This window comes from Adiantum capillus-veneris, chromosome 7 (genome assembly GCF_014529385.1).
Source record: "Adiantum capillus-veneris isolate H3 chromosome 7, ASM1452938v2, whole genome shotgun sequence".
Classification (NCBI taxonomy): Eukaryota; Viridiplantae; Streptophyta; class Polypodiopsida; order Polypodiales; family Pteridaceae; genus Adiantum; species Adiantum capillus-veneris.
The window spans coordinates 70,477,319-70,503,208 of record NC_140937.1 but is presented as its reverse complement, the minus strand read 5'-3'; the positions used below and the strand labels follow the sequence as shown (position 1 = coordinate 70,503,208).

The 25,890-nt window shown below is 42.4% G+C and overlaps 1 protein-coding gene across 3 annotated transcripts in view; it reads right to left on the bottom strand.

The window, feature by feature from the left end:
• Positions 1 to 12,961, bottom strand: part of LOC147454024 (11-beta-hydroxysteroid dehydrogenase-like) — a 125,073-nt gene extending 112,112 nt beyond the window's left edge. For 2 of the 3 annotated variants that reach the window (XM_086517246.1, XM_086517248.1), the window contains exons 1-5: positions 12,564 to 12,800; positions 12,234 to 12,426; positions 12,051 to 12,136; positions 11,820 to 11,951; positions 11,570 to 11,698 (exon numbers count right to left, since the gene is read on the bottom strand). In XM_086517246.1, the coding sequence (XP_086373372.1) occupies positions 11,570 to 11,698; positions 11,820 to 11,951; positions 12,051 to 12,136; positions 12,234 to 12,426; positions 12,564 to 12,740 (717 nt within the window). In that variant the 5' untranslated portion in view covers positions 12,741 to 12,800. The other variant, XM_086517247.1, reaches the window with a different exon arrangement.
• Positions 12,962 to 25,890: the final 12,929 nt, after the last annotated feature.

The following is a 25,890-nucleotide window of genomic DNA, read 5'->3' as shown; positions in this document are numbered from 1 at the left end:
ATGATTGGAAAGTTTTACCTCTTTCCCTTTATGAGTCGCTTGTTTCTTTAGTCTTGCCTTCTCAAACTTGAGTAGGATTCCCTTTGTGCTTGTCCATAGCATTCTTATGTTTTTCTTGAGAGCACAAAATTGCTCTTTTAACTTGCCCGTAAGCCGTGCCCAAATCCCGGACAAAATTATCCATTGCAAAAATCTTATCCTTAGTTAAAAGGATAGGTGGAAGCAAAGGCTTACCATAAAGAATCTCAGAAGGTGCCTTCCCCGTAGCCGAATGTACGGTATTGCTATGCGCGCACTCGACAAGAAGCAAATACTTCTCCCAATCAGATTGCCTATCCGACACATAGAATTTCAACATATCCAACACTGTGAAATTGGCGAGCTCACTCTGGCCATCCGTTTGAGGATGATATGCGCGAGAAAAATTCAACTTCGTGCCAAGATTATTAAACAAAGCATGCCAAAAATTTCCTGCCATGTGAGGATCTTGATTACTCACAATAGACTTGGGTATCCTATGATACTTAAAGATCTGTGCTAGAAAAATCCTAGCCATATGATCTGCTTTAATCGTTTTCCTAGCTAGAATAAAGTGAGCTTGCTTACTAAATTTTTCCATAATGGTCCAAGTCGCATCATTTTCAGTTTGACTCCTTGGGAAATCCATAATAAAATCCATGGCAATACTCTCCCAAGGTTTATCAGACACACGCAGAGGTTGGAGTAACCCAAGCGTCTTATGCCGATTGTACTTTACCTTTTGGCAAACCAAACATTCCCTACCATATTGGTCGATGTCTGCTTTAAGGCTTGGCCAAATAAAATATCTTTCCAATGCTAAAGTCGTAGGGAGGTTACCCCGATGACTTGCAGAAGACGAAGCATGTGCTTCTTCCATTAATTTCTTCCTCAATGGCATCGCCACAACAAATTGCTTGGTGGTGGTAAAGGTAACCATCCTGAATGGAATAAGGATATTCATTCTCTCCAATCTATAACTTCCTCCAAATGGAGGAGAAGTTTGGATCGTTTGGATACAAATCCGGAAGTGATTCCGATTCTTGGTGATATACAAAAGTAAATGTATTCACCCTATGCCGTCTAGACAATGCGTCCGCAGCAACATTCTTACTCCCAACCGTATCAAGAATCTGGAAGGGAAAAATAGACAAACTAACCCATCTCATCTGCTTCTTAGATAATTTTTGTGCGTTAGAAAATACTGCAAACTCTGATGATCAGTTTTGATCACAAAATCCGCTCCTAAAAGATAATGCTTCCAAGTAGACAAGGCGTGAATCAAGACCATAAGTTCCTTCTCATAGATCAAGATATGTAATTCTGCATCCTTAAGCCATCTACTTTCATAAGCCACTGCATGGGCTTCTTGGTTAAGCACTACACCGATGCAATCACCTACCTGAAGTATCTCAATGAACCTCGAATGGTTTCCTGTAACAAATTTGGACGCCCCAAGTCGAGAATCTACCGCAACAGCACAAATAACCACTTCAAAACAGTTCACAGCTCACAATTGATTTGACACTAACCCGGCGGAGTTTCGTGCCTAGAGTTATTGGCCCGAAAGACTGGCGCCCCTTTCGGTATTTCTTTTTGTATTAATCTGAGTTCAAAGTACAAGAGTACGGACAGGCGCTCATACTCAAGACTCTGTCTCCAGATGCTCCGAGTTCTGAGTGGCCTGCTCACATATTTAAAGATTACAAAAGGGATGCCAAAAGCAGATCCCTAAAAGCTGAAAATCAAAAGCTCTGTGGAAAAAAAAGCAAAAGCTCTTTCTCTCTCTTTCTCATTTATGTTTTAACAAAATAAAGCAAAAGCTTCTCGCTCTCTTTATGCTTTAATTTTTTTTAAAAAAAAGGTATCTCTCTTGCATCCTTTGCGTAGGAAAAGCATCGCCCAAAAGCTATCAAACACTGCCACGTCAGCAGTACGGAACTCCGCAATCTGCGCTGCGTTTTGCGCTAGCGTCCGTACAGCCTACCACGTGTCGGCATGCGGGTTCTCTGCAGCCAGCCAGCCACGTCACCATCTGTGTGTTGGGCAGCCACGTATCATCGGCCAACAGAGAGTGTCTATGTGTGTTAGGGTTTGCCACGTCACCATTTTGTGACAAACCCCCCTCTTGAAAGCATTGTAATCGCCCTCGATTACGCCTGCAAAACAGACAGAAGCCATAAACTGCCTTAGCAGACACTGACTGTTAGTACCTGCGCACTAGGAACACACATCTAGCACATGTACCAAACGACATCACAAGACATCACATGACATTCAACATTCATTCGGATCTTAGACCATGATTTATCGGCAATGTAGTTAGTAATCGCATCTAGATCCAGTCGGAACCTCATGGATGCCCAATTGACTAACCCCTATTGCAACCATGTCTATTCGAGATCATTTAGATCAAAATGCTGTAGTCATTTCGTCTATCAGTTCCTAAACTTAAAAACAAGTCAAGAACAAATCAGTTTCATATTCAGGAATTCCATTTCATAAAGTCATACAGCAGAATACTGTTAGCTCTCAGTATCCCTGAATCTCAAAGAGACATCACTCACTAGAACTCTAAAATCAAGGCATCTGTTGACAAAGGAGCGGAGTAACTCCCCTCTTGTGCAACCCACTGCACTAGATCTCCGGCCAAGCTGAATTCTGGGTTCCATTTGGAATAGACTATGCTAAACCAAAAGCTAAAGTTTCACAATCTGAGGAGTATCTGCTAGGTCCTCCTCCTTCATCCACTTCGCATCCAATGCGAGATAGTTCTTGAATTTAACCAAGAACGGCCCTGTCCGTATGTCCCAAATTCTCTTCAGGAACAAGGATCTCCTCGTTTTCTTCCACTTCGGGTTGCTCATCAAGCTCCCAATCTTCAGGCACACCACCTTTAAAAGGTTTCAACAAACTCACATGAAATGCATTGTGAATCCTCTAGTGTCAAGCAGTTTCAGTCAGAAGGAGACATCGTTGATCTTTTTGGAGATCTAGAAAGGTCCGTAGTATCTCATACTAAGCTTTGGAAAAAGCCTCTCTTTTCCCTTCTTCTTTCTCAGGCGTGCCTTCTCAAAACGTAAGAGCACCCAATCATCCTCCAATTTCAAATCCCGACGATGGCAATCTGCTGCCTTTTTTTGTCTTTCCTGAGATTTTTGCAAAGCCTCGCAGACCTTGGCAAAAGCCGTGTCGAAGTCGCACGTGTATTCATCTGCTTCAAAAATCTTATCTTTCGTGCTTAGGAAGGGTGGAACCTTCACAACACCTTCAATAATCTAAAAACTGGTCCCGTAGTCAATTTCTCTTTCAAAGTCTGAAAGGCAGTCACCTCTGTGGGTCCCCACGAGAAAGGGACTCCTTTCTGTGTCAAGATATGCAAAGGGGAAGCAACCTCTGCAAACTTTCTAATGAACCGCCTAGAATACGAACATAATCCCAAGAAGCTTCTAACTTCATGGACATTCTTCAAATCGGGCCAATCACGGATAGTCTCTATCTTGGCCGGATCCATTTGCACTCGTGTTGCCGACACAATGTGTCCCAAAAAGTGGATCTCTGGTAGGAAAAGTTCACTTATGTTTGCATTAATCACTAACTTGTGATCGCGTAATGCCTGAAAGACTTGAAGCAGATGATCTCTATGTTCTGCCTCATCCTTGGAGAAAACAATGATGTCGTCAAAGAAAGTGCCAACAAATAGCCTGTACTCTCGAAAAATCCCATCCATCATCCGGTTAAATGTCGCAAGAGCATTGGTTAGGCCAAAAGGCATCACCAAAAACTCAAATAACCGAAAAGTCGTCAAAAGGCTGTCTTGTAGACGTCTCCCGGCGCGATTCAGATCTGATGATATACACTTTTCAAGTCGATCCTGCTAAAGCACGAGGATCCCTGAAGTCGGTCAAGTATATCATCGATTCTAGGAATCAGAAATCTGTTCTTGATGGTGATTTTGTTGAGAGCTCTATAATCAATGCACATTTCCAAGATCCGTCTTTCTTCAAAATCAACAACACTAGAGAGCAATACGGTAAAGTACTAGGCTAGACAAGACCCTTTTCCAAGAGGTCTTTCACTTGGTTCATAATCTCTTCGTTTGGGATCGGCTCACACGGTAAGGTGGCCGGTTCGGTGGTGGGCTTCCAGGTATCAGATCAATGGTATGATCTTCAGGACGAGCGGGTGGTAACTCACCTGGCAGGCCCTCTGAGAAGCAATCGGCATGAGAGTGGAGAAAATCTTGGCGTTCTTTATCAAGTTCAGACATATTTGTCCTATCCGCATCACTCAACTCTTTCAAAAATATCGAGTAAACAAACAGAGTGGATTTCATTAACTTTGAAATGGCCGAAGCCGATACAATAGGGACACACTCTCCCTTAAGTTTAATGTCAAGTACAATGGTTTTGCCCTTCTCTGTGGTCAATGTCGCTTTCCTCGCCCAATAGTCGACCACGGCGTTGTTCTTGTGGTACCAGGGAATTCCCAAGAGGACATCACAACCTTCCAAAGGCATTATGTAAAAATCCTCATGTCCCAAATACCCCCAAAAATGCAACTGAAGTTTGCCAATGACAGGTGTAATGGCTACGTCCCTGCCGGGTGCCGCTAGAACAGCCTCCGCAAGTTGTCCCATCCGATCGGGAGTGATCTCGAGCCGCTCCATCAATTCCGGTGAAATGAAGTTGGTCGTAGCTTCTCCATCAAAGAAGATCAAGGCTTCTCGGTCTTTCACTTTGCCCCAAGCTCGGTAAAGTTCTGTACTCTCGTCCAACGTGCTGCGATCGGTACCCACGCAATCTGGAACCTGTCCTGTTTTCATCTTCCCTTTTCTTCCACGTTCCTCAGCTGCTCTCGAACTCTCGAGCCTCTCGTCGTCCTTGTCGTTCTGATCTTTCTGTGCCATTTTAGGGCACTTCGTGGAGATATGTCCAGTTCCCCCGCATCCAAAGCACTTCCCTTCCCTAATGTAGCGAGCCTGCTCCTGAGGAGTAATCTTGGGTCATGCATCTTTCTTTTCTGAATTGCTCTTCCTCTTTCTACTTTCATTTGTCGAAGTCTATTCGGCTCTTTGTGTCATGATCTTATCGGTGGGGTAGGTCAAACTGCCAGAGTGAATGGCAAAACCCAGTTTCGCATGACTCATCAACTCTTGAATGGAAGCTGACTTTTGTTCCAAGCAGTGATCTCGGATCTCTGTAGGTAGACCCAAGGTGAACCGCTCAATCAGTCCCTTGAACGAGATCTTCTTGAATGAAGAGGCGGGTAGAAAAGAGCTCTAGAATCTCTCGCAATAAGTGCCCACTATATCTTTCTTGGTAATCCGAAGATGGTTCCAAGCAGTTCGTATATCATGTTCATACTCTCGATTCAGCCAAGAAGAAATAAAAAGCCTCTTGAATTTTAGCCATTTAACTAGCGCAATCTTGTTTAATAGCAGCGTAGACCACCAAGTTCGAGCATTCCCCTTAAAGTAAGAGGCAACTCTCCGAATCTTAGAGTGCTCTGAGTAACGCCCTCCCGCAAAAACGATGTCAAACTGTTGTACAAAAGAAAAAGCCTTCTCTATAACCAGAAAACGTGTCAAATTTAATTGACTATCCACCTTCCTTAAACTCTCGGACTTTCTTGCTTTTGTCTTCCAGAAAGTCATACTGGTTAGCTTTATAAAAATAATTCTTCTTTGCATAAAAGTTGTTGTCGTCAGAGTCTAAACTATCTGTAGACGAGTCCTCTGTAGAACTGTCACTCACGGGGCGAGATTTAGACTTCTTTGCCTTTTTCTTGACCTTTCCGAAGCGTTTCTTTTTGCTTCTCTTTTTGCCTTTTCTGTCTTCTTCGCTCAAGTAAGATGAGCTAGAAGAGCTGTCAGAAGAAGAAGAAGAAGAAGAAGAACTAGGTACTCATTCAAAGCGAACATGCTTCTTCTGCTTTCTTGCCTTCTCAAAAGTAGACTGACGACCCAAATAGCCCGGGAAGTCAGTGCCTTTCTTTTGCTTTTTTGTTGTGCTTTTTAACTTTGTTCTACTCGTGAAAAAGCTGAGCAATTCGTGCATCAACCACTCTTCTAATTCTTACTCTGTATACTTCCTGGGAGTAGGAGGTTTCTTGAGAGCGAGTTTCGGGGGTGGTTTTGTGGTTTTCTGCCACTGCGTGTGCACCTTCTCGAAAGAAGTCTTGCTCATATATTTTGCCAATTTCGGGTCCTTGGCAAAATTAAGCATATCTTTGTTGCATCGCCAGTCAATTGTCAGCGCTCCATCTCTTGACGCTCCGCCTGAGTAGGCGGAGGCGGGCCATACTCCTTGCCTGAATCTTTGTTGTGATCCCTTCCCGCATCTCCGGATGCGGAGGGAGTCGATTGATCCCTACCTGAAGCCATAGGTACCGTGGAAAAAAAATTAGGGATCGGATTTCCCATAGAAGAGAAATCGGCCGTGCTCTAATACCACTGTAACAGACTTGGACACTCCAAGTCGAGAATACCGCGAAAGCACAAATAACCACTTCGAAACAGTTCACAGTTTACAATTAATTCAACGGTGGCCCGCCGGCAAAGTTCCGTGTTAGGTGCAGCAGAATGATTGTTTGCGCTTTGCTCAAGATGAGTGCTCCGAACTGTGCTCAAGGTTCCTTTTAGTTCTTATGGAAGGGAGAGCCTTCCGTTCTTAATGGATGCTATGATCACAAACAAAGTGAATGGACAATGTGTGTGCAAGTGTATGAGACTGAGAGATAGAGAGAGAAGAGAGATACGACACCAGAGACGTAAAACCCTCCTTCGAAGGCCCCACTCTCGTCGGCGAGTGGTCTACTTTTGATTGCACAAAGTGGTACAATGCGTATACATGGACTGATGCAACTTGGGACTATGCCGATGACGACGACGGTGATGACGAGGACGACTTTAGGGCTGAAATCTGTGGTCTTCTATGTGCTGAATTTCGGGACTGTTTCGGTGGCTGAAAATGACTGTTTTGGATGCGTTTTTATGGGCTGAAAAATGGAGATCTTCTGCAATCATTTAGGGCTGAATCTGCTGCTGTGTTTGCCTGCTGAAAACGCTGCCTCTTCTGTTGCGGAATGGCTGAAAACCAAAAACGCTGGGCATCTGCTATAGCGTTAGTAAAACGCTGGGTGATCTGGGGTTACTGGAGATACTCAGGGCTGAAAACGCCAGGGAATAGCGAGGAGGTGATGGCGATCCAAAACGCTAGGCTATATGAGGTCTTGGAGGTGAAGAAAACACAAAATACCAGGGATCTGATGGGGTTCTTGCTAAGAAGGTGCCTGTCGAGTGAGAGCTCCTGTTGCCTCTTCTGCCATTGAGTACTAACTTGGGTTTGCTTATATATTAACTTAGCAAAATTGCCCTACCTACTTTTGTTGGAAAGTCACTTAAAAATAATAAGTGAAAAATACCAAAAATAGAAAAAATAGGCTAAATGCACTGGAAAATTCCCCTAACTGAATCTAATGGATTCTGAAGGGAATACTGATGATCATGCTGTGTGCAACATGAGGATATGTATCTACACTAAGTGACTTGGCATGCACGGTCTACGAATAGACTCACAAAAGTGCCAAATCACCTCTTATCTAGACTGACTGGACTGAACTGAACCCTGATCATACTGTAGCTTGTCCACGGACACATAGGGTTGGATGTGTCACGTGACATCCCCTCCTTTTCAAAGTGAGGTACTGGTACCGAACTGTATGGCGTTGAGGGAGATCGCCAATAGCATCCGGAATCCTGGAAAGGACTCTTCGCTGGCCCACCACTCTGAGGTGTGGGTCGTGCGGTACTTGAACTTCATAAAGGTCTGCAACGCTTGCTTCTTTGGGCCGCGCCAAAAGCGACACAAAGTCTTCTGTGGCTCCTTCGATGCTTCAACTTCGTCGAGTGTCATGCTTCTTTCTTCCCCAAGAATCTCCATGGCTGAAAATTCCTGAAACCATTTCCAACACAAAACCATGAACATACCCATTCCATGTAAAGTGAGGGGATAAAAACTTTTCTCTAAAGAGTGTGTATGCAATGTAGATGAACATAGAGACGGAGTGACAACCCGTTCATCAAACACATGCAAACAATGAGATCAAATCTTCTCTGTTTGATCGAAATCAATCAACTGTGGCAAATCACAATGGAAATGCCCATGCTTGGTGCTCATACTATGATGTGCTCTGTCTACAACTTTGTCATGCCAAGGAAGAGACATGGAATGTGACTTCCTGACATACATACTTTTCAGCTGTTCATAAAAAATCCGCATACATTCGTGCTTATCCATGACAGAAACGTGCTCAACATACAATCTGTCATGCATAGGAAAAGGGATCACATAACGATGTTGACTAAAATATAGGAAACGATCACGAATGAAACACTCGAATAATGCGTGCGTATCAATCATGCAAACACTTTGGACCTTGACTCAAAAGCCAAGATCGGTTCTTCGTGATTGATCGAATCTACAACGAGGTTAGCTTTGCTAGAAAAAGCATCCACTAACACATCATCCTTGTGAACAATCACATCATCTTCATGCAAATCATCATGCTTGTGAGAAATCACATCTTGATCATGCAAATCATCATGCTTGTCATTGGCACCCAAATCATCATGCTTAGCAATATCATTCAAACCATCATGCTTATCTTTGTCATCCAACACAATCCTGCAAATCCTGTGTGTCATGCTTTGGAGAAGAAGAGACTGAGAGAGTCTCCTTTTCCCGAATCTCTTGCATCTGTGCCTGAGCTTGAGAAAAGAGTCGCAAGAGCTCTTCCCTTCTTGCTTTGATCTCGCGATCAAATTCTGTTTGTCTTGCTTTGTTCGCTGCTTCTCTTTCTGCTTCATCTTCTGCGTTTCTGCGTTCCATTTCTGCTTTTCTTTTTTTGAATTCATGATCCAATTTGGCTTGTCGTTCTTTGGCTTCCAAGCGTGCTTGCTCACGCTCACGCGCTATGACTGCCATTCTTGTTGCATTTCTTGCTTTGCGTTGTAAATTCTGTTCCATAAACAACAGCTCCAACTCCTCCATTGGAGTTAGTGCAATCGGTGTCGTAGATAGGGAAGGTCGGAAAAACCTCCTGGTGGGAAAAATTCTTCTTCGCCTCTCTCATGCTCATCACCTCCAAGCGAAGTATCCATTCCGCTTAGAGTGATATCATTCTGAAGTCGTGGGTTCTTGTGGGTACTTGTGGTCTTGGGTTCTTAAGTTCACGAGGAACTTGGGTTCTTGGGATTCGTGGGTTCTTAAGTTCACGAGGAACTTGGGTTCTTGGGTTCTTGAGGATCTTGAGGTTCTTGAGGTTCTCTTTCGCTTGCAAATCGCGTTTGAGAAGGATCTTCTCTTCACCCGAGTTCTACTCTTTTCTACGGGCGCACCCCTTGGCGGCCCTGCGCTCACACCAAGGTTGCTTTTTCCCACCTCACGTCGATTGGCCGGCCGCTAAGTGCACGGTCCGCTCTCAATGAATGAAAAGAGACACAAGGGGAGGCTGGACAAGCCCTTCTTTCTCGGGATTCCTGTCACTCTTCAACAAAACACGATTAGGAATCGACACGCCCAAGCGAACTTGGGTTCGTGCGACCTCAACAAGCAAAAAAATTCTTGTGGTTCTTTCCTTGAGTGATACAGAACACTGCCAAAGCTCTGATACCAATGTTAGGTGCAACGGAATGATTGTTTGCGCTTTGCTCAAGATGAGTGCTCCGAACTGTGCTCAAGGTTCCTTTTAGTTCTTATGGAAGGGAGAGCCTTTTGTTCTTAATGGAAAGTGCTATGATCACAAACAAAGTGAATGGACACTGTGCGTGCAAGTGTATGAGACTGAGAGATAGAGAGAGAAGAGAGATACGACACTAGAGACGTTGTAAAACCCTCCTTCGAAGGCCCCACTCTCGTCGGCGAGAGTGGTCTACTTTTGATTGTACAAAGTGGTACAATGCGTATGCAATGGACTGATGCAACTTGGGACTATGCCGATGACGACGACGACTTTAGGGCTGAAATCTGTGGTCTTCTATCTGCTGAATTTCGGGACTGTTTCGGTGGCTGAAAATGACTGTTTTGGCTGCGTTTTTATGGGCTGAAAATGGAGATCTTCTGCAATCATTTAGAGCTGAATTTGCTGCTGTGTTTGACTGCTGAAAACGCTGCCTCTTCTGCTGCGGAATGGCTGAAAACCAAAAACGTTGGGCATCTGCTGTAGCGTTAGCAAAACGCTGGGGTGATCTAGGGTTGCTGGCGATGTTCAGGGCTGAAACGCCAGTGAATAGCGAGGAGGTGATGGCGATCCAAAACACTAGGCTATGTGAGGTCTTGGCGGTGAAGAAAACACAAAATGCCAAGGATCTCCAAAAGCTACCAAATACTACCGTACAACGCTGCCACGTCAGCGGTACGGAACTCCGCAATCTGCAGCGCGTTTTGCGCTAGCGTCCGTATAGCTTGCCACGTGCCAGCATGCGGGTTCTCTGCAGCCAGCCAGCCACGTCACCATCTATGTGTTGGGCAGTCACGTCAGCATCGGCCAACAGAGAGTGTGTATGTGTGTTAGGGTTTGCTACGTCACCATTTTGTGACATTTTATTAAGTCTGGCGCTATCAAAATAGGTCTAGGTACTTTAGCCTATCAAAGGCACCTTGTTGTCTCGATCCCCATTTAAAAGGGATCTTTCATGTTTCTTGTTAGGTCATAAAGTGGTCCTGCTACTTGAGAAAAGCCTCAGATAAACCTCCAATAATAAGAACACAATTCCGAAAAGTACATCATGTACTGTGGTGGGAGTTGGCTATTCTTGTACCACCTGGATCTTGGGGATCCATACTCACTTGGTTGTGTGAGACTATATGGCTGGGATATTGTATCTCCGTGAACTCAATTTACTTTGCATTCGCATGCAACTCATGCTTCCGCAATTCCTGAAACACTATGTCTTAAGTGCTTCCAATGTTCTTCGGTCTTCAAAAAGACAAGTATGTCATCAAAGAGTTCTCCTGTAAAAGCTTGGTATGAACTGAAAATTCGATCCATCATTTGATTAAATGTGGCAGGAGCATTGGTCAAGCCGAAAGGCATTACCAAAAATTCATAAAATCCAAAGGTAGTGCGAAAGGCAGTCTTATGGACATCCTCAGGGGGAATTCGTATCTCATGATACTGACTCTTTAAGTCGATGCCCCGTCCCCTCCCTGATTTTATTTGTTTAGTATTAAAATAGGTGTAAACATCCGGCCCATGAGCTCAAAATGTATTGAATCCTCGCGACGCAAAGGTAGAAAATTAGGACAAGTAGGTTCTTCCAACAAAACCTGAACCACGTTCATAGAAAGGATGAAAGCCAAGTGAAGGAAGCAAGGATTGGGTCTTTCTATGAGCTCCTACACAAACTCTGTGGCAGTATGGAAGGAAAGTTAGCAAGCAACTCCCTCTTACTCTGGACAGTAAACTGTGCTAAAACTTGAAGCTAAATGTGCATTACCAAAAACACAATCACGCTTTAAACAGGCTCAAATGAAGGAATGAGTGATACCGGGGGCTCTTTTTGAGTCATTTCTGTGTCCACAAATCCTGGAAGCGCCAATGTTATGCCTATGTCGTTCTTCAACAATGACTCGACTCGCAATGTGTCGTAGAAATTCACAATGGCACCTTTAGCTGCCTACAGTTTCATCAATCATGAGGTATAGGGTAAGAATATTTAACATCTTCAAACTAATCTTTACAATTTATGGCACTGAAAGGTAATGGCATGCATGCGCAGTGATGATGCCCATGCGTACCGTATACATTGTCAAGTAAGGATATGGGACATATGCTGCCACTGATGCAGTTACCACAATGTGTCCCCTACTTCGTTTAAGATGTTCAAGTGCATGCAAAGTTGGGTAAACATTGCCCCAAAAGTCCACATCCTGTCAAAAAAGAAAACATTAAAAATGCACCCTCTTTGCCAGAGCTCAGAATTTGTTGATGAAAAACCAATGTTTAGTAGAATCAGCCTAGAAAAATACCATGACATAGCGAAACTCGCTCGACTCGGTATACTCTTCGAACAAGGAACTATGTGTGGTGCCCGCATTATTGACAAGAACATCCACTATATGATAAACATATTTAAAGATCATTGGCATAAATCATACAATGGATGTTCTTCTGAAAATGGGGAAAGCGATTCCAGAATAGGGAGTACTTACAACCACCGAAGGTACTGATAGCAGAGTTGACCATTCTCCTACAATCTTCCTCTTTTGACACGTCGGTAGGTACAATGGACACACCCTGGGCTCCAAATGATGTGCAGAGGTCTGCTACTTCCCTCAAAAGATGCTCTCTCCTTGCAGCAAGCACCAGCTTCGCTCCACGCCGAGCATATTCGAAAGCCATATGCTGTTCATAATATGGTGCAAAAACTTGGTGTGTGTGTGTGTGTGTGTGTGTGTGTGTGTGTGTGTGTGTGTGTGTGTGTGTGAGAGAGAGAGAGAGAGAGAGAGAGAGAGAGAGAGAGAGAGAGCTAGCTAGCTGACCCGTCCGATGCCAGAAGAAGCTCCAGTGATGAGGACAACTCTTCCACGAGCAACGAGAGGACCTTGTAGAATGCGGGTGGCCCAACGAAGCAGGCGAGAAAGAGTGTATGCACAGGGCATGAGCATAACCACCAATGCGCTGAGCATCCATCCTATAAGCGTGCCAGCCAATGCCATCGTTCTGGAGGCGCAATTAAGAGTAAACAACAGTGATTAAGACCTCCCACTGATAAAAAGAACTACCTTTCGCAGCAGCAGGTCTCGAAGTAATTCAGAAGTCCCACTGATAATTAGCACCATCTGCGCCTCGCAGAAGCTACCCTGAAAGGGTACACACAATGAATTTGCATGGCGGCCACGTCCTAGCCATTCTAATTACGCAGGCAAAATACAATGCAAGCTATCGTCAGTCTTTGAATATAAGGGAGGTTACACACACTCGAGCAATTTTTTTAAAAATGGTTATAACATGAATCTGAGGTGAAGCCCTCTCAGAAGCAAACAAAAACGGCAAGGTTGTGGGAAAATGATGGGGATCCACTAGAGAAAGAATTCTACGAGCGTGTGGGCAGCAGTTGGCATGCGGGACATCGGAGGGAAGCCAATATATCCCCATAGGCGGACGGAGCCGCAACACGCAGTTGCAGAGGTTGCGAGCAGTTTGAACATCAATGCACGGGGGGCGGGGGGGGGGTATATGTTTTGTTGAGTCTTATAATATGGCGAGTGATTTTTTTTGAGCGATAAAAGAAACGAACGAGTCTCGACAGTGACTTTAACTATGGTTGGTTTTGCAAGGTTAACTCATTTTCATATTTTTTGTTAATATCTTTCCACAAGAGATCCCATATCTCAATAATGTTATCTATGTAAAACGATGCATAACAACAAAAAAAGATGTTATCAAGAACACTTCAAAGCAGCTAAAGACCCCTTTGGTCTTTACGATGTTCTCACCTTTGTCCACGTGTAAGTGGCTATCATCCCGGGCTATCATCCTCCTCATCCACACATGGAGCCACCTTGGGCACTATGTGAAAAGGCACAAGCTCCAAAGTAGCTTATTGCCTAGTTGTCACTGGATCTTGTCCAACCATAAGTCTGTACTCTCACTCTCTTCAACATGATTATCAGAATCATCAATCTTCGGTAGCAAACTCTAAACTGATCTACAGAGAGGATTATGAGTCAAGGAAGCCCCAATTTTTCCATATTATAATGTCTATGACAATGGAGATCTATCTTTTAGTGTCTTAGACAACATCATTCACCAATAATCTCACGATAGAGACATCTGTGTCCAAAAATGATGAATTATGTCATCTGAAGAGGCCTCAATACCATCTAAAATATTAAATCTATCATCTTCTATTGAGGAGAACCAATCTTCCTATGAAGAGTTGCAAAAGAAAATGGTTCTAGAGATGTTTGCAAGGTTAATTAGGAGTAATTTGGGAATTTTGGTAATATTGAAGGGCGTTTTGGGAATTTCTGGCCAATTGTGAGGGGTTCCTTGGGATTTTTCTTATTTCAAGGGTAATTTGGAAGTAATCTTTCCTTTAAAAAAAGCTCCCATGCATGTCAGGGATAGCTACTAGAATGGGTCCGCGGTGCCATGGACTCATTCCATTAGTTTTCTGGCTTCTCCAACATGCCCGACATCCTTTTCTAAAATATAAGTGTAAGTTTTACCAAGTTGTCAATTTTATATAAAAAATTAAAAAACTACAACAGCAACATCCGACCCTGCTGCAATAGTGCTTGGATCCGTCATCACTGGCAGTGGTGCCTACCCGTGCTGGAACGGGTCTGCACTATCGTGGATTGGTTTTGATTACAATGAGGAAGGTCATACGAAGGCTTGCTAAAGTTGATATTACTTTAAAAAGTGAAAAACCGTTATAGTATGTTTTCTTGCTGTTGGAAAATGCATTTTCAACAGGAATCTATAAAGGATTCCCTCTATATTTCTTACTGAAGCAATACTTGGCTGCTATTTCTGGGGGCGATTAACAAAAGAATCAGAATCAAAGGAAGACACCCTCTCTCTTTTAGTTAGCAGAAGATGGCGGTTATTTGGGAGGCTCTCTCTCTCTCTCTCTCTCTCTCTCTCTCTCTCTCTCTCTCTCTCTCTCTCTCTCTCTCTCTCTCTCTCTCTCTCTCTCTCTCTCTCTCTCTCTCTCTCTCTCTCTCACACACACACACACACACACACACACACACACACACAATCACATATGGAAACCACATGTTTAGTGTGGCTCTCCATTGCCAATTTTGGTAGTTTTGTGTCTATAGAGGGGTGGCAAATTACCCCTTGAGCACAAGGGAAATTTACATTTTTTTTAGCAGATGCAAGGAGATGTGCTACCTACATCAATCCTCTTCTAGCTTTTTGCATGGCACATATGATTGTTTGATGCACTCCCTCCCTACTTGCACGCGGCCTTAGTGCCCCCTCCGAACCTTGTTGAAGCCCTACGGACACATGTCCTGTCTTTCTGTGAAAAATTGTGTTTCTCTTCATGCTGAGCTATCTCGCATGCCACTTTTTCCCCTTCACATATGAGCTATGCACGCCGTCACGATCAAGCTCGAGTACCCACAAGGAAAATTTGAAGAAATACTGGGAAACTTTTGAGAAATAAAATTTACTTATTTCTGAGCTAGTAAGGTTTGGAACTTCAATGTGAATGAGAGAGAGAGAGAGAGAGAGAGAGAGAGAGAGAGAGAGAGAGAGAGAGAGAGAGAGAGAGAGCTTATCTCTATATTCTATCTAATGAGGGAATTTTAATCATTCCCTCTCGCCGACGATGGAAATGCGTATATGGACTCCGTCGGCTTTCTTACCCAAGTGCCTCATGTTTTCCACAACCCATATATGCCTCTATTAAGCACCTCACATTCAACCGATCAATGAGGCGCGCCCTTCTTTGAGTTTTGCTACACACTAAGTAGAGGAGTACAAGAGAATAGTCTTCTTCGGGGGTTCCATTGGTGGCTTTCCACTTTGCAGACGATGCCGACTAGATTCCTCCCCAGAATGCCCTTGTTTCGCTCCAAAGACCGAGGCTTTCTGACAAGCGTTCCTTCATAAGCTTCACTCCAACCAAAATCTCGTCGCTTAATTTGTCAAGGGTGTTGTCCATATTTGCCTGGGAATTGGCTTCGCTCGATTTTGTTTACTCGTTCATTGGAAAGCCTCTGTTTCTTTTAAGGTGAGGGGAGCCTAGCGTTGCAGCGAGCAGCACTCGTAGAGTCTTTAGCACGATCTTGTGAGGGTTCGAGTTGAGGCATCTCAATTTTGATGGGTAACTCATAAGGGAAAGCTTGGACCGAATAGCATATGGCAGCTTTCAACTTATAAATTGGGTAGATACGTATACTCTAGTATAGTATAAATATCTATCTCATTTGAAAGAAAGAAAAGAAATACTCAAAAGATTCCCCTCCCCCCAACATAAGAAAAGCCAATGGACCGTCTGCCATCGTTCTAGAGGCACAAATTAAGAGTAAACAACAATGATCATTAAGACCGCCAATTGATAGGAAGAATTACCTTTTGCATCAGCACCACTTAGGTCTCGAAGTAATTAAGAAGTCCCACTCATAATTAGCACCATTTGGGACTTGCAGTAGCTACCCTTGGAAGGGTACACATAATGATTTTGCATGGCGGCCACGGACTAGCCATTCTAATTACGCAAGCAAAATACAATGCTAGCTATCGTTAGTCTTTGAATATAAGGAAGGTTGCACACACTTGAGCCCAAACCTCAAACATGGTGTATGTGCCAATGATTTTAAAAAAATAGTTATAACATGAACCTAAGGTGAAGCCCTCTCAACAACAAACAGAAATGGCAAGGTTGCGGGCAAATGACGGGGAGACACTAGAGGAAGAATTTTGCGAACATGTGGGTAGAAAGTGGCATGTGGGACATTCGAGGAAATCGATTGCATTCCCATAGGAGGATCGAGCCGTAACATGCAGTTGCATCACCACTTTCAATAGTATAAATGTAATGGAAATGGCCTATGAACTTTGAGAATAGCGGAATTAGGAGAATTAAAGAGAGCATTTTTGTGAGACTACTTTGAGAACATAGAGGGTGAACTTAATTAGAGGTAGCAACATAACCATTATACTTAATTAACTTGGCTTGAACAATACTTTTGCAAGAGACAGAGAGAGAATTAGAGAGCTTGAAAATAGTTGAAGACCGGATTTATGTGGATCCGGTCCCCCCTCCAAATAGGCTTTGTATTATAGATTCTCCCATAAAGAGAGACTTCGTATAATACAATCTTTGTGTTCCTTGTGACCTTGGTAATGCTATGAAGATGGAAAGCTTCATGCATCACGAGTATAACATAAAATTTGTAAAATCATTAACCATCCCCGGCCTCAGTCCCAAGGCCTCAAACACCTTCGAAGGTGGAGAGAGCTAGTGGGGAATGAGGGTAGGGAAGAGGAAAAAGAATCATTCATAGGAGAAAGAAATAGTTCCTCACTTACATCACTCTTCTTGCTAGCATACATAATTGCATAATGAATATGGAGAAGATGGCAAGCTTAATCATTGAAGCATGGATCTTGGTTGGATTCGCATTCCATAGCCAAGAGTGTTGGTGTAGGCTCTCAACTTCTCAACAAGCTTGGAGAAGGAGATAAAGTTCTTGCACTTCACCAAGTGAGAATGTGTGAAAAATGAGTGTGTCAGAGGGTGTATACCCCCAATTACACCCCTTGCTTGCCTTGGTCGACCCCTCCTTGTAGCTCAATCTCGAAGCTCATTGGATCCTTCTAAGCCTAGCCAATCACATGCACAATGCATTTAAAGCAACATGGGTACCATTAGGACAAGTGTCCTCCTTACCTCTTTGAGAGAGAGAGATTGAAAATGTCTAGATATTTGTTGAATTGAACTATAAGCTCATTGGACCCCTATTTAGCCCAACCAATAGGATTCAAGCACACCATGTGGCTAAGCATAGGGAGAGCCTAACATGTGTCCATGTGCTCCTTGAGAAAGGGGGTGCCCTTTGTGTGAGTGGGAGGTTAAGTCAAAGATTCCCCTAACTTTGGGGCTTTCCCCCTCCTTTGTAGGGTCTCTTTTTGACTCAAGCACCTTACCCCCATGCATGGTAAGCTTCTCAAGCACCTTCCTCATCAAGCATGGAAAGCACCTTAGTCAGCAACATTAGGTGAAATTTGGACTCACAAAGAGACCCTTTTAAGGAGTTTGACTTTACCTCTCTCTACCAAAACGGACGCATGGATAATTTTTTGCAAACAAACTCCAAAGTTGGCAGAGGTTTGACAGTTAGAATGTCCTCTTCAAGCTCTATCTACTGATATATAGCATGCCATGAGATTCCTCATATTTTAGAAGATTTCTTTTTTTAATTCACCTATGATGTGACAAGCTCTATCTAGTGATGTATAGCACGCCATGAGATTCCTCATATTTTAGAAGATTTCTTTTTTTAATTCACCTATGATGTGACAACTCTTCTAAAATATGAGGAATCTCATGGCGTGCTATACATCACTAGATAGAGCTTGAAGAGGACATTCTAACTGTCAAACCTCTGTCAACTTTGGAGTTTGTTTGCAAAAAATTATCCATGCGCCCGTTTTGGTAGAGAGAGGTAAAGTCAAACTCCTTAAAGGGCCCCTTTGTGAGTCCAAATTTCACCTAACGGCACGACAAGCACCTCAAGCACCTCAGTCGTCAAGCATGACAAGCACCTCAAGCACCTTAGTCACCAAGCATGACAAGCACCTCAAGCTTTGGCTATGTTTCCACCTTAAACACAACCCTAGATTGCCTAAGTTCTAAGCACTTTTAACACTAACCTTTGGAGGTCTTTAATGAAGCTAACCCTAAGCTCTTTTAAGCTCCATTAGATGCACGTTGCTCTTTGATAGACTACCTCCTTTCGGACCCATATTGAGATGTAACCATCTCTCCTCTTGGTTCCCTGCTGAGATAAGTCTAAAAGCACTTATTGCACATTTCTCTTTGGTACACCATCTCCTTTTGGACCCCTATATTTGAAATGCAACCATTTCTCCTTTTGGTCCCTTGTTGAGATAGATCTAGAAGCACATATCTATATCCTAACTCTTTTTCCCTTTTTATCTTTCCATATTAAATGAACAGTTTAATATGATAAAATCATTTGGTAAAGTTGGTAGGTATTATATTTTATGACATTACCTCTCTCTTGAAATCATAATCGTCCTCGACTATGAGGTAGAGAAGAAAAGCCTAGTCATTAGTCCATGTTTCTTAGCGGGTAGAGGATCCCTTTTTACCCTACGACATCATTCCAGAATGGATGACTAATCCATTTGGTGCTCGAGAGACTTAGCTACTGCAAGCATGTCTGGGTTTAAGTCCATATCATACTTCCAAAGTAGAGAGATAAGTTCTACTTGGTTTTTAGGAGACGTCATCACCACAAACATGATGCTAAGCATACATACTTCTTAAAATTTTGTGCACAATAAAAGAAAGAGAATGAGTCTTATAAGACAAAAGCATTGTTCATTTAAAATACATTTTCGTTTTCTTACTCTAGCGTAGCATTGTAAGCAATGACAAGGTTCATATTATCCTTAAGCTAGGTTCCTTGCATTCCTTTAGCATCTTAATTAAAAGGATAATTCTTAAACTTAATAAAATATCATCGGATAATCTTACCGTTTCTTAATACCTTGTCTTCATGTTGTATGATGGACTCAGATTGAAGTACTTCTTGATCTTTGATTTTTGGAGGGTCTGTAACTATTGCTTCTTTTGGTGGTGCTCCTTTGTAAGGCTTATGTAGGCTCTTATGGAAAACATTGTGCATGAGCCAATGGTTGGGAAACTTTAATTGATAAGCCATCTCATTGATTGGCTTAAGAATTAAAAAAGGACCATAGTATCTGTTTGCTAGTTTAGCATAATACTCTTGGTGGCCCGTAAGATTCTTGCCCATAGTATGCCTTAGGTGAGCCTTGAGCAACTTTAGCAAGACCCAATCATTTTTCCTTAAAGGCTAAGGCTCTTCTGTGCTTATTAATAGCAACCCTTTTTACCATTGCTGTGAGATGGATATAGAATCTTTAATCTTTGGAAAATATTCTTATCTCGGCTATATTCATCATCAGCGAAGATCTTCCCATGTACTTTAAGTAGTAAGGGACTTTTGGATCTTTCCTCTTTATCCTCAAAAGGTACTTTCTACATAGAAGTATGTACAATGTCATTATGCACATACTCTATAAGAGGTGGGTACTTATCTCATTGATAACGTTGATCTACTTCCATGACATAGGCTTTTAGTAGATCAAGAATCATTAGGTTAGTTTTTTCACTTTGGTCATCCTTTCGTGGATGATAGACCAAAAGATAAATTTAATCTAATTCCTAGATTCTCAAAGAGACCCTTCTAGAAATTATTGGTCATTTTAGGATCTTTGTCCGATGTTGGCAAGCCATGATACTTGAAAACTTGAGATCTGCAGAGGGTTGCCGTTTGATGTGCCTTAATAGTCATTTTGACAGGCATAGAGTGTGTTTTCTTGTTAATCCTATCGACTGAAACAATCCAAGTTGCTTCCCTCAATCAAATTTTGACTTTGGACATACCACACATTTTGAAACATACTCTTCATGGTATGTTTACTTTTCTTGGTAGGCCAACATAAATACAGTTCTACTCCTTGAAGAGTAGATTAGGGAATCCCTCTTTGCCTCGCATAAGGAGAAGCATGGGATTCATACATGACTTTCTTATTGTATGGGTGAGTAACACATAGCCTATTCCATTTGAAAGATAACCATCCTCCAAGGTGAATGATTCTTTTTTCTTCCCTAATGCAAAGGTTGTAATTATGTACCTATGTTTCGATCAGTAGCATACTCATCTATCATAAAAGATAGATCATTGTGAGTTGCTATAGACACCACATTTACCCTTGGCCATTGTGAAAGTGCATCGACCACTTGATTGTGCTTGACAGCAATGTGAGCAATATGAAATTCAAATCGTGAAAAGAAAATTTTCCCACCTCATTTGTTTGTCGGAGAGCTTGGTTTGCGTCATGAAGTTCTTGCGGCTTTGAGATCCATTTGTAGGATGAATGGAGTCCCCAAGAGACAGCGTTTCCATGTGTCTAGGGCATATAGAATAGCTAGTAGCTCTTTCTTGTATTTGCCCAATACTCGCTTATCGGAGTTGAGTCTTTGAATCTCATATGCTATGGCATGCCCTTCTTGAAGCAAAATAGCTCCAAGGTAATCACCACAAGCATCGCATTGGACCTCAAATCTTTGAGAGATCTAGTAGTGTGAGCACAACTTGAGAGATAAGCTTCTCAAAAGCTTCTTGCACTTTTGCAGTCCATGAATACTTAACGTTCTTATTTGTTAAGTCATGTAATGGGCTTGCTATTAGCAACATTTTTTTGTGAAGCATCTATAGTATGCACAAATACCCAGCTTCATGTGGATTCCTTGGATTAGGCCATCCTTTTATTACCTCTAACTTTGTTGGATCCATACGGATACCATATTTAGAGATAATGTGACCTAAATATGGAATCTCTTGTAGGAAAAAAATCACTTTTCTTTTGATTAATGAAAAGCTTATTCTCTCTCACAACTTGAAAGATTACTTGGAGATGGCGCTTGTACTCCTCAAGAGAATTTGAGTGGCCTGAAGATTTTCATCCATCATGAGTTTGAATGCGGCTCGGGCATTTGTCAAGCCAAAACTTGTAGCTTATCAAATAGATCTTCTACTCGTCGCATGAGAAATCCTCTTTTTGTTTTTTGATAGTGATCCTATTTAGTGCTTTATAGTTGACATACATGTGATATGTGTGGTCTTTCTTTTGCACTAAAAGTACTGATGAGCAGAATGGAGAGAAGTTAGGCCTCACCATCCCTTTTTCCACCAATTCATGCACTTGCCTCATGATCTCCCCTTGTTGAGCTTGGGAAACTTGATAAAGAGGCTTGTTAGGCGGTGAGCTTCCTGGTAGGAGCTCAATGACATGGTCATCATCCCTCATTTTAGAGGTATCTCACTAGGGATGTCATCAATGAAAACATCTTAAAATCCATTTAGGAAATTAGACAATTCTAATTCCTCTTGATTCCCTTTATTGCTACTTGTGAAAACATTGAAATCACTTACAGATTCTCTAACAAAAATCATATACGCAAAAATAGAGTTTTTTATTGACTTATCAAAAGCAAGCATATTTACCAGGGATATGGTGTTCCCAAAATCATTAGCATCTATGTAAATTCTCTTTTCCCTATAGGTGAAGTAGATTCTCCTTTCAGGGAACTTTATGTTGTCAGCCATGCGGTTGAACTATGTTGTCCCAAACGATAACATCCTCATGTTTGAGAGGAGAGATGAAGAAATCCTCTTTGTCCACATAGCTTTGCATGAAGCTTCAATTTTCTAGTTAAGGGAGTAATTGAGACGTCTTGTCCTTTGATAGCTCCATCGGCTTTCAATGCATCTCCCATCTCGTGGGCTTGTATGCCTAGCTTGGTGGTCAACTCCGTGGATATGAAGTTGTGAGTTGACCAAGGGTCAAACAAAATAAAGGCATCATGATCTTGCATATTCTCCAAGCATAGGAAAGGAGAAATCCTTGGCAATGAGCATCCTCTTTTGGAGCTTCAACCATAGAGGCTCTAGGCGGCTCATTGTACACATTTCTTTGGGGGCAAGCATGATAGGCCTGTACTTGCTCCCCACACTTGAAGCACCGGTCATCTTTGCGATAAACGCTCTAGCTCCTCGGGAGAAAGTAGATTCTTGCCTTTGTAGACTCCTTTCTCCTTAGCTTTATTGTTGCTGATAGAGTTTCCTTGGGAAGAATGTTGAGCATTGTTCTTCCCCTTTGCTTCATTTCTATCCTTGTTTTCCATGGGCTTGGCATTCCTTTTAGCCCCTTGTCAAAAATTGATGTCCGAAGCAACTATAGTGTGGTGGATTACTTCCGTGATAGAACCAGGCCGATGGGAGTTGACATACTCGGTCATTTCGTCAAGTAATCCCGCACATAATTGTTGCTTTTTCTCGGCGAAGTCTATTTCTTGAAAGACAGTAACCTTGAGATGTAAATCCCAAAACTTGTCCACATATTTGTGGATAGACTCATGGGGGAGAAGCTTCAAAGTCCGCCATTCGGTAAGCACTTTGTCCTTTGCATCGCTTGCAAGGAATTACTTCATGATGAAAATTCTTAGAGTTTTCCATGTCTTTGGGGCTTTGCCGTTGCCACGAAGGCTAGCCCACCATTGACGAGCAGATTTTTGGAAGTGCATAGCTACATGACATAGTTGGAGGACTCTGTGAAGCCCTTGTCTAGTCTAAAGGCCTAATCAAATTGCTAGATGAAGGCCAATACTTTGTTGGTAGCACCAAAGGTGCCTCATAGGTGAGAAAATAAATACTCTTTCCTCCCTCTTTGAACTTCTTGAGCTTTTGGGACCTTCGCCATGCATGTTAAGATTTGCGATGTCCTCCTCTATTGTATTCTCTAGGAGAATAGATATTTCTTTCGTCGGAAGAGGAGGAAGGTGAAGAAGAGGGAGAAGAGGGTGACTTCTTTCTTACGCTTTTCTTTCTTTGTTTCCTCTCTTCCCTTTCGGAGTGACGAGGAGAAGGACTGTGGGTTGAACGTTTCCTCTTGGGAGGAGTTAGCGATCATCTAGACCTCTGTCTTCGTGGAGCCACTTCTTAAGAGGAACGTAGGGATTCGATTCTTTCTCGTTCTTTGGATTTCTCCTCTCTATGGGAGAGAGTCTTCTTTTGCGAGTCTCATCGAGAGTCCTCCTAAGCTTTCTCTTCTCTTGCAGAGGAAAAGAAATTCCATAAGCACAAAGTTGTTAACTTCGGCTTGCAAAGCAGAGTTTCCCATATCTTGTTGCAACCTAGTAACAAATTAATTAACAAACATGGGGGAATCTTTATTAGCACCTTCATGTGCAAAATCAAAGTTGCCAATATTCATTCTACTCTCTTGGTTATTGTCAGCCATGCTAATTAAACTTATGTATAAAATTACTTTGTGCTTTGGCACCCTAAAAAATCTTAGTCGCTACTCTTCTTTACCTTTGAGAATCAATTCTTAAGCAGCCACACCCGTGGTTTAGACACAGTTGATTGCAAAGACTAGTGTAGAGGGTCTAACATTGCTCGATTGATTATAGTTCATGTTGAGCTTGCTAGGAGCTCAATAATGAGCAAGAAAAGAGAAACTAATAGCTCTGATACCAATGTAATGGGAATGGCCTATGAACTTTGAGGATAGCGGAACTAGGAGAATAGAAGAGCATTTTTGTGAGACTACTTTGAGAACATACTAGGGTGAACTTAATTAGAGGTAGCAACATAACCATTATACTTAATTAACTTGAAATGAACAACACTTTTGCAAGAGACAGAGAGAATTAGAGAAATTGACTACAGTTGAGGACCGGATTTATGTGGAGCCGGTCCCCTCTCCAATAGGCTTTTGTATTATAGATTATCCCATAAAGAGAGACTTGGTATAATACAATCTTTATGTTCCTTGTGACCTTGGTGATACTATGAAGATAGAAAGCTTCATGCATCACGAGCATAACATAAACTTTCAGTCCCAAGGCCTCAAACACCTTCGAAGGTGGAGATCTAGCGGGGAATGAGGGTAGGGAAGAGGAAGAAGAATCATTCATAGGAGAAATAAATAGTTCCTCACTTATCATCACTCTTCTTGCTAGCATACATAATACCATAGTAATGAAGATGGAGAATATGGAAATCTTAAGCATTGAAGCATGACTCTTGGTTGGATTTGCAGTCCATAGCCAAGAGTGTTGGTATAGGCTCTCAACTTCTCAACAAGCTTGGAGAATAAGATGAAGTTCTTGCACTTTCACCAAGTGAGAATGTGTGAAAAATGAGTGTGTGAGAGGGTGTATACCCCCAAGCACACCCCTTGCTTACCTTGGTCGACCATTCCTTGTAGCTCAAGCTTGAAGCTGATCATTGGACCCTTCTAAGCCTAGCCAATCACATGCACAATGCATTTCAAGTAACATGGGTAGCATTAGGACAAGTGTCCTCCTTACCTCTTTGAGAGAGTGAGCTTGAAAATATCTAGATATTTGTTGAATTGAACTTTAGCCCAGCCAATAGGATTCAAGCACACCATGTGGCTAAGCATAGGGAGAGACTTACATGTGTCCATGTGCTCCTTGAGAAAGGGGGTGCCCTTTGGGTGAGTGGGAGGTTAAGTCAAAGATTCCCCTAACTTTGGGGCTTTCCCCCTCCTTTGTACGGTCTCTTTTTGACTCAAGCACCTTACCCCCATGCATGGGAAGCTTCTCAGACACCTTCCTCATTAAGCATGACAAGCACCTTAGTCAACGAGCACTTCAAGCACCTCAAGCACCTTAGTCATCAAGCATGAAAAGCACCTTATCACCAAGCATGACAAGCACCTCAAGCTTGGGCCGTGTTCCCACCTTAAGCACAACCCTAGCTTGCCTAAGTTCCAAGGACTTTTAACACTAACCTTCGGAGGTCTTTAATGAAGCTAACCCTAAGGTCTTTTAAGCTCCATTAGATGTACATTGCTCTTTCATAGACTACCTCCTTTTGGACCCATATTGACATGTAACCATCTCTCCTCTTGGTCCCTTGCTGAGATAAGTCTAGAAGCACTTATTGCAAATTGCTCTCTGGTAGACCGTCTCCTTTTGGACCCCTATTGAGATGCAACCATTTCTCCTTCTGGTCCCCTATTGGGATAGGTCTAGAAGCACATATCTATATCCTAGCTCTTGTTCCTCTTTTATCTTCCCATATTAAATGATCAGTTTAATATGAGAAAATTATATGATAAAGTTTGATATTATATTTTATGACAATAAATGAAGATCTTCAAGTTTGGCAGCACATTCAATTGGTGTTGGTTTGTCAATTTACGCAACATTGGTTACAAAATCATATTGTAGGCTGAAAGCAAGGGATGGTGGTACAAAATTGGTTGTCCTTGACACCACCTAAGCTTGGTGGGTGTGGTAAGGAGAATCAGACCCAAGTAAAAGATGCAAAATTAAACAAAAAGGAGAAAAAATAAAATCAATTTCTTGGAGGCTTTATAATTTACTCTACTTTATTCTTTTTTCCCGAAACGGGTTATAACAGATAAACGGCGTGGGTGCAAGAAGTGGGGAAGGAGATTCGGCTGGCTCTCTCTCTCTCTCTCTCTCTCTCTCTCTCTCTCTCTCTCTCTCTCTCTCTCTCTCTCTCT